General features: G+C 39.4%; 1 protein-coding gene across 1 annotated transcript in view; it reads left to right on the top strand.

The window, feature by feature from the left end:
- Positions 1-5,619: 5,619 nt before the first annotated feature.
- Positions 5,620-14,690, top strand: part of LOC109560042 (transmembrane serine protease 11F) — a 123,282-nt gene continuing 114,211 nt past the window's right edge. Inside the window, exon 1 of the mRNA XM_070790739.1 lies at positions 5,620-5,781. Coding sequence (XP_070646840.1) covers positions 5,620-5,781 — 162 coding nt within the window. The remainder of the gene's footprint in view (positions 5,782-14,690) is intronic.

Here is a 14,690-nt window from a genome sequence, read left to right as displayed (position 1 = left end):
ATTCTTACCTGGAGAATTTCACACACAGAAAGCCTAGTGGTTTAAAGTCCATGAGGTTGCAGAGTCCTGATATGACTGAGCAATTGAGTGCATACATGATGACTCCTAGTATGGTTTGATTCCACTACCTTGATTTGCTAAGGTGCTAACAGTTTTAGCCACCACTGCTTTTGCACATTGTTGTGATTTTGCAGACCTCTTGAAAGGATCTTAAGGATTGTCCAGGACCAGTGGCCATGGTTTTAAAACCACTGTTTGTTCTCAAGGGCAATGTTCATAACCAATATCCAAAATAATCCTATCAACTATATATAACCAAAAATCATTAATCTATATACTCATAAATGACAGAAGCATGTGGAAGAGGCAAAAAAACCAGAAAGATGAATGAGGTCAATCAAAGATTTATCAGAGGAAATGCCTATGAAATAAAGCACTTATAACATGCACAAGAAGAATTCAGGAAAAGACTTCCTGGTAAAGGGGTGGAGTTACTTGGCAATGGCATCCAAAATAGAGAAAACACATTGTCAAACACTGTGACTGAACATAGCATCATAGTCAGGGTAGGCTAGAGTATACTGTGCTAACACACACCTAAATCTTCATAGTTTACCACATCCAAATTTATTTCTCCCTCAAAGACTATTATTGATACTGGCCAGGGTTCGTGGCCTTCCCCAATCAATAGACATTAACTAGAGGCCAGACAAGAGATTTAGGCAATTCAGAAGTTGCTTTATTGGGGTCCCTGCTGCAGCAGAGGGGAGGGAGAACAAGTAACAGTTGCTCCTTGAGGAGGGGTGAGGGGTGGGTGAGGTTAGGGGTGTGTCCTGCAGGTCAGGCCTGAGGGGTGGCTTTCGTGCTCTGCCCATCTCTCTGGTCCTGTTGAGTTCAGAGCGTGTTTGCAGTACTCTGTTTTTGCTCCAGGCTTTTCAAATGGACAGAGGAGCCATTAAAGGACACGAAAGGTGTCAACTAAAAAGTACAGTCACAACCTGAAAGTAGAGTTATTTTATTTGGTGGGAATGTTTAGGACTCTGAGCCTGGGAGAGAGCATCTCAGTAGCTCTGAGAAAACAGCTCTAAGGAGACAGGAGGGAAAATCAGGCTATATACAAGCTTGCGACAAAAGGGAGCAGACAGTCTGAACATCAAAAATCACGTATCAAGTTAAGGAATTTAGCCTTCTTTGTACGGGAAGATGCAAGCCTCTGAGCTCACTGAATTCATTCCTTTCATATGCACCTCAGCTGTCTGGGCCGGGCTGCTTCCTTGTTCATCTTGCTTCTTGCATTCCCCCAGCTCCTCAGCCATCACCATGGGGAGAGAATCTCAGTTTGGGGAGCGAATCTCAGTTTGGGAGCCTTCATTCACATTTGGAGGCCAGAAATTGCTGATGGTTGAGTCATTTCTTGTTTGTTTATATGTCAGAAGATATTTTCATCTCCCAAAGCCTACAGTCCGTGGGGGTCACAAAAGAGTCAGACACAACTAAGCACAGCACAGCGCTTCAGAAGTGGCTGCTGGCTTTTTGGGGGTTTTTTGTTGTTGTTGTTGTTGTCTTTTTGTATCCTTTGGTCCAGAATTTGTCCCAGCTGCATATGCATGCAGTTATTTTTAGTCCCATATAGTTTCTTTGTACTTTGTTGCTCAAGGAGAGGCTTGTCCAAATGCAAGCAGGGCAGCACCACTGCAAAGGGTCCCAGGTCCTAGTCTGTCTCACTGCCAGTAGTGTTAGGGGAAGCACACTGATTGAAACCGCCCAACCTGGCCAGGCACCATGGTAACCATTTGCATGAGTTGTTTTATGACAGGAGATCTTGATAAGGAATACAGAACTAATAACCCACTACCAACTGGAAGAGTTCAGGAAAGGTCTAAAGGAGACACCGCATCTCCGTCCATTTCCCAGAATCCTTCTCGCTAGCATCCATCTTGGCTGAGCAATGGGTGTGCCACCAGGAAAGACTGAATTAGAATGATTGGCCAAAGACCACCCGGAAACTAATCCCATCACCATAAAACCCAAGACTCCGAGTCACGGGTGGCAGAGCAGTTCTCCTGGGTTCCCTTACCCTACTGCTCTCCACTCGGGTGGCCTTTCCCAATAAAATCTCTTGCTTTGTCAGCACATGTGTCTCTTTGGACAATTCATTTCTGAGTGTTAGATAAGAGCCCAGGTTCGGGCCATGGAAGGGGTCCTCCTTCCTGCAACAATAGGACAGCTCTCCAAGGCACCTGGAGCAGCAACTAAGGCTTCTTTTGTCTTGTGGCATTGTCACATGGACATGTGGGTTCCCCAATCCATGACAGAGGAGGAGAAAGCTGCTGATAGCTCCACTAAGAGAACCAAACATGCATCCACTAATGCTCCTAGACCATCAGCTGTAACTCCTCAAATGGCCCCTTCTAACTTTAAGGGGGCTGAGAAATATGAGGGAGTGCTTGGATATTTGGAGAGCCTTACACTTCTCTGGCTGAAACTAGTTCTTTAAAACAGACCCCTGGCACAGAGATAACTTCTAAGAGTAAAGAATTAAGGGAGATTCACACGGCACTTTCAGACCAAAAAGGAATAGAAGTCAAGGAGGAAAGATCAGATAATAAGCAAGAGATTCTTTATGGTATAAAGAGCAAAATCCCAGTCTAGTATTGGAGAGCTAACTTTTTTTAAGTGGGTAAAAGAGGGAAAGAGAAACTGTTGGGGCCAGAGTGAGGAAAGCAGGAGAAACTCCATCTTGAGGCCTGTCATCCATCTTAAAGACAGGGTGTGAAGTGGGCCTGAACCCTGCCCAAGAGTGAGGAAACCATTGCTAGTGAAAACCAGGTCTCCTGGAGACTTCCCTCCCTACAGATGGCAAACGGAGACTATAGTTGAGGTCAGGCTGCCCCTGTTAGATTAACAATGGAGACACCCTTCCTTGATACATAATCATTGTTGTTCCCCTCCTTTAACCTCAATTGTTTGTTCTCCTAGCACCTACTTGTTGTAAAACTCAATCATATACAACAAAAAGGTTGCTAACATGTAACCAGCCATGTAGTGGGGGTATAAAACCGGGCCTCTCAGAAACATCAGGGTCCTTGGGAACTGATTCCCCTTGGACTGTCTGGTGTAATAAACCATACTCCACTGTTTTGAGTGCCCTCCAAGGTGTTTTTTTGTGACTCCAGATTCCACAACAAAACAGGTACTATGTAGGGAGAAGTCTAGAATTACACAAATTTCTATCATAATGGGGGCTTTCCTGGGGACTCAGATGGTAAAGAATCTGTCTCCAATGCAGGAGACCCAGGTCCAATGCCTGGGTTTGGAAGATCCCCTGAAGGAGGAAATTGCAACCCATGACAGTATTCTCACCTGGAGAATTCCATGGACAGAGGAGACTGTCAGGCTACAGTCCATGGAGTCACTAAGAGCTGGACACAACTGAGCAATTTTTTTTCCTTTTTTAATATATTAATAATGCTTAGGGAAAAAAAAAGTTATACTAAACTACTATGTGGTTTGCCTCTACTGTGTAAAACTGGCATAAAAAGTCTAAAAGGAAATATAGGATGATTTTAACAACTAATTCTGGTGATATTTATATTTTCCATAATGAGCATGGTTACTTTGTAACCAAAGGAAAAACTTAAGCTTCATTTTAAAATGCCAATCTAAATGATACTTTATCTACAAATAATAAGTCTGATATTGAAATGTGATATTCATTAATGTGGTGAACATGCTTTCCCCCAGCTTAAACTGGGATGTGTGGCTTGATATAAAATTTGACAAGACTGAAAATTTTGCATCAAGTAGTCCTGGAAAATCATATGGCTGCATAGCCACAAGGAACTGAAAAGTTGTAATCACGTTTCTTTAAGCTCAAATGTGACATGTTTATATACGATATACATATTTATTACAACATACAGGCTTGCTTTCCACAAACATGTTACTGAAATTCACATTAATACAATTTCTATACACTGAAATACATTTTTAATTACTAAATAGCTTGTATTTAAGTAATGTATTACTCTGAATTATTTTTCTGTATAAGATGTATATATATATATGCTGCTGCTGCTGCTGCTGCTAAGTCGCGTCTGACTCTGTGTGACCCCATAGACGGCAGCCACCAGGCTTCCCCGTCCCTGGGAGCAAGAACACTGGAGTGGGTTGCCATTTCCTTCAATCCATGAAAGTGAAAAGTGAAAGTGAAATCGTTCAGTCGTGTCCGACTCTTCGCGACCCCATGGACTGCAGCCTACCAGGCTCCTCCACCCATGGGATATTCCAGGCAAGAGTACTGGAGTGGGTTGCCATTTCCTTCTCCATATATATATATGTGTGTGTGTATGTGTGTGTACGTGTGTATGTGTGTGTGTGACATATATATTTGCTTATAAGATACTAAACATTTAATTTTTACCTGGGCTTTTTGTTTTTTGCAAGCAGGAGAGAACACCTATGTTCTATCATTTCTCCCAGCAGAGGGCAATGCAATCCAAGCATCATGCTTCACAATTTTTCATGAAAGTCAAACTTGCATAGTTATCACTTGGCAATTCTTATGCATGGGCAAAGTATAGTCCCACTAGGAGATAGAATAGACAAAGGAAAAAATTCCCTTTCAATCCTTATTTCAGGAATATAAATAAGGAATACAAGGAATATAAACTGAGATGATTTGTGCATATTCTTATCAACCTATGCCAAGCATCAAGTGTATGGAGATCGCTAACAGCTCAGAGGGCAAACAGCTTTTAATGTGGGTGGCTTCACATCTAGGGAAGGTTAAAAATGGTTCTGGGAAGAAGCATAGACTAAGTTCTATTTTTAAAATTTACTCCTGCAGAGGACAGTATACAGTTTCAGGATAAATAAAAATATATCTATTAAATAATGGATTCTGCTTTAAAAGAAACCACATTATCTAGTGAGGAGAAAGTATAAATACACAGCAAACTCAGATGCAAGATGGCATTTAATATAATTGCCTGTTTTATAACCTCTAAACTCCATTTCTTATTTCTGGGCACCCCAGAGGCCCGAGGGAGAAGTCAGAGTACAGCGGTATGGGTTTACTCTTGAGCTTCATGCCCAGTGGACAGCAACCTTTGAGGAGGTCGCTCCAGACCTCTGCCTTGAGGGACTTGTAGATATGACTATAGTGACAGTAATGATTACTGCAAATTTCCAGAGGCAGGGGCTTTGCTCTCCCCTGTTGCATCTGCCCAAGAGAATGTAGAAAGAGCAACACTCCTTCAGCCATTTCTACCTGGCACCAGACAATGCCCAGTTGTGCTGGTTGGCCTGGCCGGCCAGGGAGCAGCTGCTGGTAGGGTCCAACCCCATGCCTGTGCACAGGAGGGATCTACTGGTCCCACTGCAGGTGGACTGCCAAGTATTTTCTGAATTTACGTATGTTCAGAACCATAAACATAGTTATTGAATCTGATCAAGAAATACAAAAAATGTTTGTTGCCTACAAACCTGGAGAGTATAAACTAAATATATGAAATACTAGTGGACAAAGCGAGGCAGCACCAAGTTAGGAAAAGTACATATTTTTTTTCTAGCGATATGACCTATTGCTAGAGAAGCTTTAGGGTAGTTTAGGCCTTGATGGAAAGGGAGGATTTAGACGGGAAGAAACTGTGGAGAAAGGCTGGCATTTTGAGTGAGGAGAATAATGAACTTGAACAAAATAATGAAGATAGCACATTTGAGCACACTAGAAAAGAAATGCACATTATGGAGTATGAGGATGGGACCCGGCATGTGGGGGTAATCTAGAGAAGCGCTTCTCAGCTTTGGAGCCCTAACGGAAGGACTGGGGTGTGTAGTTATCATCAGATCAGATCAGTTGCTCAGTTGTGTCCAACTCTGCGACCCCATGAATTACAGCACGCCAGGCCTCCTTGTCCATCACCAACTTCCAAAGTTCACCCAAACTAATGTCCATCAAGTTGGTGATGCCATCCAGCCATCTCATCCTCTGTCATCCCCTTCTCCTCCTGCCCCCAATCCCTCCCAGCATCAGGGTCTTTTCCAATGAGTCAACTCTTCTCATGAGGTGGCCAAAATACTGGAGTTTCAGCTTTAGCATCATTCCTTCCAAAGAAATCCCAGGGCTGATCCCCTTCAGAATGGACTGGTTGGATCTCCTTGCAGTCCAAGGGACTCTCAAGAGTCTTCTCCAACATCACAGTTCAAAAGCATCAATTCTTCGGTGATCAGCCTTCTTCACAGTCCAACTCTCACATCCATACGTGACCACAGGAAAAACCATAGCCTTGACTAGACGAACCTTTTTTGGCAAAGTAATGTCTCTGCTTTTGAATATGCTACTAGGTTGGTCATAACTTTCCTTCCAAGGAGTAAGAGTCTTTTAATTTCATGGCTGCAGTCACCATCTGCAGTGATTTTGGAGCCCAGTAGTTATCATAAAGAATCCTAAATCTATTAGTGCTCCAAACAATACCTTGTGAATATATATTACTTCCCACTTCCAAATATATATAGATGCTATTTAAATTTATAAAATGTAAATTTATTTGAAGGAGCTGTTGAATTAAAGCTGTTTTAATATTTCTCAAAGAATGCCATTCTTCAGGTCTCAACTTAAATCTAATATCCTCAAAGATTTTTTTCCTCATTCCACCATGAAATAGTGCCCTGGACCTCTCCATTCTCTAGCTCTCATTCTGGTTTAATTTGTTTCTTTAGCACCAAAAACCAATCTGGAAGTATATTATGTGTGTCTATTTGCTTACTCCCTGTCTCCTCTCTTTGACTACCAAAACACCAACACCTATAATAGTGCCTCTACATGATAGGCCGCCAGTAAATGTTTGCTGAATGAAGTCTGTAAAATACTAGGTTCAAATGCATGCTATAAGGTAAGTGAATTGATGAGGTTATAGGCTGTCATCTTTGTCCTCTCAGTGAGTAATTTAAATTAAAATAGCAGCAGAAAACTCTTCACTTCCTCTTTACAGTCATCATCATCTCTTTGCATAAAATGAAAATTTCTTATTAATGTAAGAGATGCCACAGAAGAACTAGCCCAATCACGACACACGTAAGAGGGAAATGAGTCTTTGTTTTTTTTTTCCTTTGTTTTAAAAGGCTGCAGCTTAATCATGTGAAAGAACATTGCTTTTGAGATATAAGTAAATGACATAACCATTCATTTCAGTGCTCAAATGATAAAGACATTAATCAGAGCTTCCCCTAAACTCAGACAGATTAAATCTCTACCATATTATTTAAAATTAGGTAATATATGTTGTCACTTGGATGCCTAGTCATTCATTCCCAAAACATTTTGAACTCCTGCAACCCCAGTTACCACAGGAAAATGATCACGTCATGATATTGCTTAAAGGCGTGTTAGAAACAAGATCTGTGATTATACATTAAGCAAACAAGTCATCAAAGGAAGAACTAAACATTTAACAAGAAATTTGGTGTGATGCAAAGTACTCAGTAAATATTATGTCAAGAGACATCTGCATTTTTAATATCAATGCCACATTATTGTTACCTAGACATGTTTACTCGTTTCCCTGACCTTTATTCTGACATATCAATTAGATTACCACTAATTATAGGGCAAAAGTTGGTAACTCTATTATTTTATGTTATTGAGCTTCCTCTCCCAAGAATTTGACTGGGTTGCTGTCTTCACTTCATTATCTTCCTGTGAGAGGAGTGTGAAAATAGTGGTTATCCTGTGTTCTTCTCTACAGTCTGGTTGTTACTATTTAAACACATCACAGTAGCAAATTTACTCTGGTTATTTGGCCATGAATGAATAGAATGCATTAATGTAAATCACAACGTGTTGTGCTGTACTCAGTCACTCAGCCATGTCCAACTCTTTGCAACCCCATGCCCTGTAGCCCATCAGACTCCTGTCCATGGGATTCTCCAGGCAAGAATACTGGAGTTGGTTGCCATTTCCTCCTCCAAGGGCTCTTTCCAACCCAGGGATCAAATCTGCATCTCCTGCATCTCCTGTATTGCAGGTGAATTCTTAACTGATGATCCATTGGAGAAGCCCTATAAATCAAAGCAGTAAGCAAATAAACAATTGCACATGGAATAACCTGTTTATCTATATACTCACCTCTTACTCCCTCAGAGTTATTTATGGTATGCCCATCCCCTAAAAAGCCTAAACTCTACCTCTTGCAAATCAAGAATAAGAATTTTTACAGTGCTAATGACTGGAATAGTTGTATGAATAACTCTTTCCCCCACCAAATCAGCTATTAACCTATGAATTTATCATGGTTTTCCTAGTAGGACAGCCTCCTCTACATACTTGGAGCCCAATAGATATGATCCTTCCATTTATCTTTTATCTCTCAATCAATTAGTTTTAGGCAAGAACACAAAGATTCTGTATCTACAATGTAAAGTTATTGCTGATTTTTTTTTTTAATAAGGGGAATAGGACTTGACCTCTAAGCAGAAAACCTAACACAGGGGATCTTAGAATCACCAATAGTCTTAGTCTTGATTTCCTTGAAAACAGAGCCTGAAGCAAAAAAAAAAAAAAAAAAAACCCCTTACTTTTACTTTTGGACATGCAATTCTAGGAAAGAAACAGGAAAGGAAGGAAAAGTGCCAATGAACAGGAAGGCATGGAAATCAAATGTAGATTACCAGACTGGCTAGAACTTTATATCAAGTAAATATAGTATCTTCAGAAAGTCTACATGAGCTACTGTGTTGCTGCATAGTCTGACCAGGGAGCAAGAGGAAGAAGAGTTGATCTACCTTCTATCTGCCTTTGAACAAAGTTCACCATATAGTGAATCAATAGTGGCACACTTTCAGGTTGTACCACTTGGTCCTTCCAGGAGCCATGGGGAATCTAAATAGCAGGACCAGAGTGATGGCATGCATAGCACCCACCACAATACATGAGGGGAGCTAGTGAGTGGAAGCAAGTCAGTGATGCTGCCTATCTGTCCATATGCAGTCTCAAAGACCACGCTGGGCAAGCCACTGCACCTCCTGTGTGTCTCATAGGTTAAAGAAGGGCCCAAGTGGAAAGCACAATGTATAAAGAATGAGACAACATGTCAGTCTTGCTTGAGAATCCCATGAGGGGCTGGGAGCAGTTATTTCCATGGGACTGCCTGACCAAACATTGGATAAAAATTGAGTCTAGTCATAACCCAACAGAGATGGAAAGGAGTGAATTCATTACAGAGTATTATAACCACTATAAGGAAAAAGCTATTTATGGAAATTATGAGTCAAAACTATTTATGGAAATTAAGCTTGTAAAAGAAGTAGGGAAATAAGCCACTCTTAATTCTTACCTGTTCAAACTAAGTCCATTAAAGATATCCAGCCATTTTCATTCACTAGTACTCCAAAGACACACAGATGGCCAACAGGCATGTGAAAAGATGCTCAGCATCACTAATCAACAGAGAAATGCAAATCAAAGCCACAATGAGATATCACCTCACACCTGTCAGAACAGCTATCATCAGAAAGAGAATACAAATAATGAATGTTGGTAAGGATGTGAACAAAGGGGAACCCTTGTACACTGTTGAGAATGCAAATTGATGCAGCTATTGTGGTAAACGGTATGGAACTTCCTCAGAAAACTAAAAATAGAACTACCATATGACCCAGCAATTCCACTCCTAGGTATATATCCAGGGGGAAAAAAAAAAAAAACATTAATTCAGACGGATGTGGCACCCCACTCCAGTACTCTTGCCTGGAAAATCCCATGGATAGAGGAGCCTGGTAGGCTGTAGTCTATGGGGTCGCTAAGAGTTGGACACGACTGAGCGACTTCCCTTTCACTTTCATGCATTCGAGAAGGAAATGACAACCCACTCCAGTGTTCTTGCCTGGAGAATCCCAGGGACGGGGGAGCCTGGTGGGCTTCCGTCTATGGGGTCGCACAGAGTCGGACACGACTGAAGCGACTTAGCAGCAACAGCAGAAGGATGTATGCATCTCAGTGCTTATAGCAACGTTATTTATGATAGCCAAGATATGGAAGCAACCTAAGTGACTGTCAACAGCTGAATGGACAAAGTAGATGTGGTATATGTGTGTGTGTGTTCCACTCACACACAAAGGAATACTACTCAGCCATAAAAATGGATGAAATTTTGCCACTTGTAACAACATGGATGGACCTGAAGGGTATTATGCTTAATGAAATAAGTCAGAGAAAGACAAATACTATAGTATATCACTTATATGTGAAATCTAAAAAATAAAACAAACTAGGGAATATATCAAGAAAGAAACAGACTCACAGACGTAGAGAACAAACTAGTTGGTTACCAGTGAAGAGAAGGGAGGGGGAGGGGCAGGATAGGAGTTTGAGAGGTACATATCACTATGTAAAAATAAATGAACTACAAAGACATATTGTAAAGCGCAGGGAATCTAGTTAACATTTTATAATAACTATAAATCAAGCATAAACTTTAAAAGTTGTGAACCACTATGTTGGACACCTGAAACTTAAAGAACATTGTAAATCAACTATATCTCAGGGGAAAAAAAGGGAGAAAATAGAAAACTGCACCATGAGAAATGTGAGGCATTGTGAGGTAATGAAAAGAAAACTACATGGAAATAAGAAAAACCTGATTCCAGTCCCAATTCTATTACTCATATTGTGAGCTGAGCATCTTACTCAGCTTCCCAGACCTCAGTTTGGTTTCCTGCTTTGTGCTTACACTTCACAGCAGTGTTGACAATTAAAGAAAACAAAGTATTTAAACTCTCATTACAGCAACAGGAAATCAGCAAGTCTTGTTTAAATCAGAAACTGTTCCTGAACTTTCTTTCATCACATTTTTTCTTCTCCAGTATTTAATTTTACATGCAACTATATTTACCAGTATCTCTCACCATCTGTGTAACACCAGTTTGTTGAATCTAAAAGTGATTTTGCTTTGACTTAGTTAAAAATCTAACTGAGGTGTTACAAACATTCTCTGAAGAATGACTGTTCTTGTGTATTAATATCTGGGCACTGACAATAACTCCTCAATAATAATACTTAACTCTTTATAGAGCAGTTCTTATGTAGCACATGGTACCTAAGTGCTTAACATAGATAATCTCATTTAACTTCCTAGCAGTCCTATGGTATAGAAATTATGTAAATCAGCCATATAATTTGTAGGGGCTAGTGAAATGTGAAAATTTGAGGCCTTTTAAGCTTTTCCCTCTAAAAAAGATTTTATTATTTATTGATGGTGCATGAGTAACATTAAAAACTAATAAATTATAAAAATATAATTATTGCTGTCACAATAAACAGCAACACTATGTATCATGTATTAGTTTATCATAAAACTTTAGGGCTTTTATGGAAATTTATTTGTTAACTTATGAAAATTTATACTTTTATCAACCTTGCTTTCAATTGGTATTTTAAAAATTTATATCAATAACTCTTGGAAAGACCACACTTTTTTTTTCTTTTTGAAATGTAAACATTTGAGTCAAAAGTTTATTTAAAATAAGCATAATTTTAGACAGTTTTTGGTTTACAGAAAAGTGCAATGTTCATATGTCCCTACAAAGTTCTCTTTATTGTTAATATCTAACATTAATATGGTACATTTGTTATTATTGAACCAATATTAATACATTATTATTAAAATAAAACCCATTCTTTACTTATATTTCTCCAGTTTTTTTTCCTAATGTCCTTTTCTGTCAATATTTAGTTGTTATGTCTCCTTAGGATCATTTTGTCTGTGACAGTTTCTCAAACTTATTTTGATGACCTTGATGATTTTGAAGACTACTGGTCAGGTATTTTGTAGACTATCCCTTAAATAGGGATATTTCTCATGATTTTTCTCAAGAGAAATATGATAAAAACATGGTATTTCTCATGTTTCTCATGATTAGATTACAGTCACAGGTTTGAGGGAGGAAGACCACAGAGGTAAAGTGTCATTGTCATTACATCATTATGTTCTATTAACATGATTTATTACTGTTTATGACTCATTCACCTTACTGAGGTAATGTTTCTGTGGTTTCTCCACCGCAAAGTTACTCTTCCTGCTCCCCTTCCTGCATGGTACTCTCTGGAAGGAAGTCACTATTTGCAGCACATCCTTAAGTAGTGGAGAGTTATATTCCACTTCCTTGAGAATGTAGTAACTACATAAATTGTTTGAAATTCTTTAGCGTAAGAGATTTGTCTCTTCTCCCTCACTTATTTTTTTCAAGCATTTACTTATATCAGTATATACTCCAGGATATCTATTTTGCACTTGAGTTACAATCAAATACTTTGTTGCTCAAATTGGTCCAAAGTTAACCTTCAGAGCTTTTTCACTTGCCTCCTGTGTTCAACTAGTTGACATATCACTGTCATTTTGTTTGTTTGTTTTTTACCACTTTCTTTCTGGAAGTAAAAGGTACTATGGGCTCATCTTATGTATTTCCTGTCCCAGACCTAAAATCAGCCACTTCTTCATGGAGTCCTGATGTCTTTTATTGAAGAATAATATTAGAATTCAAGATTTGGGAGCGAAGTTTGTTTCTAGCCACTGGGTTTCCTTGCTTCTAAATCCTCTCAGCTGAAAGAGGGAGGAAATATGCCTACATATATACACACATAGTTAATATATGTATGTATTTATAGATTTGTTATACACTACATGTACATATGTACAAGCATAGCATAGACACAGTAAATATATACATATATATATATATATCCAGTGTATATGTTCAGTTCAGATGCTCAGTCGTGTCCAACTCTTTGCGACCCCATGAACTGCAGCACGCCAGGCCTCCCTGTCCATCATCAACTCCCGGAGTTCACTCAGACTCACGTCCATCGAGTCAGTGATGCCATCCAGCTATCTCATTCTCTGTCGTCCCCTTCTCCTCCTGCCCCCAATCCCTCCCAGCATCAGAGTCTTTTCCAATGAGTCAACTCTTCGCACGAGGTGGCCAAAGTACTGGAGTTTCAGCTTCAACATCAGTCCTTCCAAAGAACACCCAGGACTGATCTCCTTTAGAATGGACTGGTTGGATCTCCTTGCAGTCCAAGGGACTCTCAAGAGTCTTCTCTAACACCACACTTCAAAAGCATCAATTCTTCAGCGCTCAGCCTTCTTCACAGTCCAACTCTCACATCCATACATAACTACTGGGAAAACCTTTGCCTTGTCTAGACAGAAGTTTGTTGGGGAAGTAATGTCTCTGCTTTTCAATATGCTATCTAGGTTGGTCATAACTTTCCTTCCAAGGAGTAAGCGTCTTTTGATTTCATGGCTGCAATCACCATCTGCAGTGATTTTGGAGCCCCAAAAAATAAAGTCTGACAATGTTTCCCCATCTATTTCCCATGAAGTGATGGGACCAGATGCCATGATCTTAGTTTTCTGAATGTTGAGCTTCAAGCCAACTTTTTCACTCTCCTCTTTCACTTTCATCAAGAGGCTTTTGAGTTCCTCTTCACTTTCTGCCATAAGGCTGGTGTCATCTGCATATCTGAGGTTATTGATATTTCTCCCGGCAATCTTGATTCCAGCTTGTGTTTCTTCCAGCCCAGCATTTCTCATGATGTACTCTGCATATAAGTTAAATAAGCAGGGTGACAATATGTACATATCTATAAGTATTTACTTGTGTAACAATTTGTACGTATTTTCAACTAAATATCTCTAAATCTAATTCATTACCTCATGGATCATTTGAATCTTAAAATTTTTGAGAATTTTTAATTTTGAGAAAGTTCTTTTCACTGATGCAACTGCAACTGGACCTCTTAAAAGTATTTTATTTTGTTTTATTTATTGTTTTTGGCCACACCATGTGGCCTGTGGGATCCTACTTTCCTGACCAGGGATTGAAACCAGCCTCTCAGCAGTAGAAGCACAGAGTCCTAATCACTGAACTACCAGGGAATTTCCTTAAGAGTGTTCTATAGGAACTGACATTTGGATAAATTTCTAATAAATTATTTAAAAATATAAGTTTCAGTACTTCTAGAGCTCATGATTCTTACATAACTCTTTTTCTCAAAATATTTAACTATTCATAGAAATTAGTTCTGAATAAGTCTGAAATTAATTTTAAATTCAAATATACCTAATGGAATTTTAATGTTTCATCAGGCATTTCCTGTAATTTGCAGAGGTCATACAAAAAATTGAAAGTGGCATCATATTTGTACATAATTCAAAGTGCCTATACAAAGAAAACTTAATTTTTAAATTATCTTTTGCATTAATAATCACTTCATTCAAAGTATCATTTGAAAATCGTCTTCTTTTCCATTGACTGCCATGATCTTTACATGAAATTTCAATTTCTAAGCCCATAGGTATTTGTTGTGCAATGGTGGAGCAGTTTTCAAAACTGGAGATTTTAAATATTTTTAAGAATTCTAATAACTCAAAGTGAAGTTGCTCAGTTATGTCCGACTCTTTGCAACCCCATGGACTGTAGCCTACCAGGCTTCTCTGTCCATGGGATTTTCCAGGCAAGAGTACCAGAGTGGGTTGCCATTTCCTTCTCCAGGGGATCTTCCTGACCCAGGTATCGAACCCAGGTCTCCTGCATTGCAGACAGATGCTTTACCCTCTGAGCCACCGGGGAAGACACCTATATAACTCCTAACCAAGGGATTGAACAAACATCTCCTATGTTTCTTGCAT

This window comes from Bos indicus, chromosome 6, assembly GCF_029378745.1.
Source record: "Bos indicus isolate NIAB-ARS_2022 breed Sahiwal x Tharparkar chromosome 6, NIAB-ARS_B.indTharparkar_mat_pri_1.0, whole genome shotgun sequence".
NCBI lineage: Eukaryota > Metazoa > Chordata > Mammalia > Artiodactyla > Bovidae > Bos > Bos indicus.
Note: the sequence above shows the minus strand (reverse complement) of the source record. Positions and strands in the feature narration are given on the sequence as shown.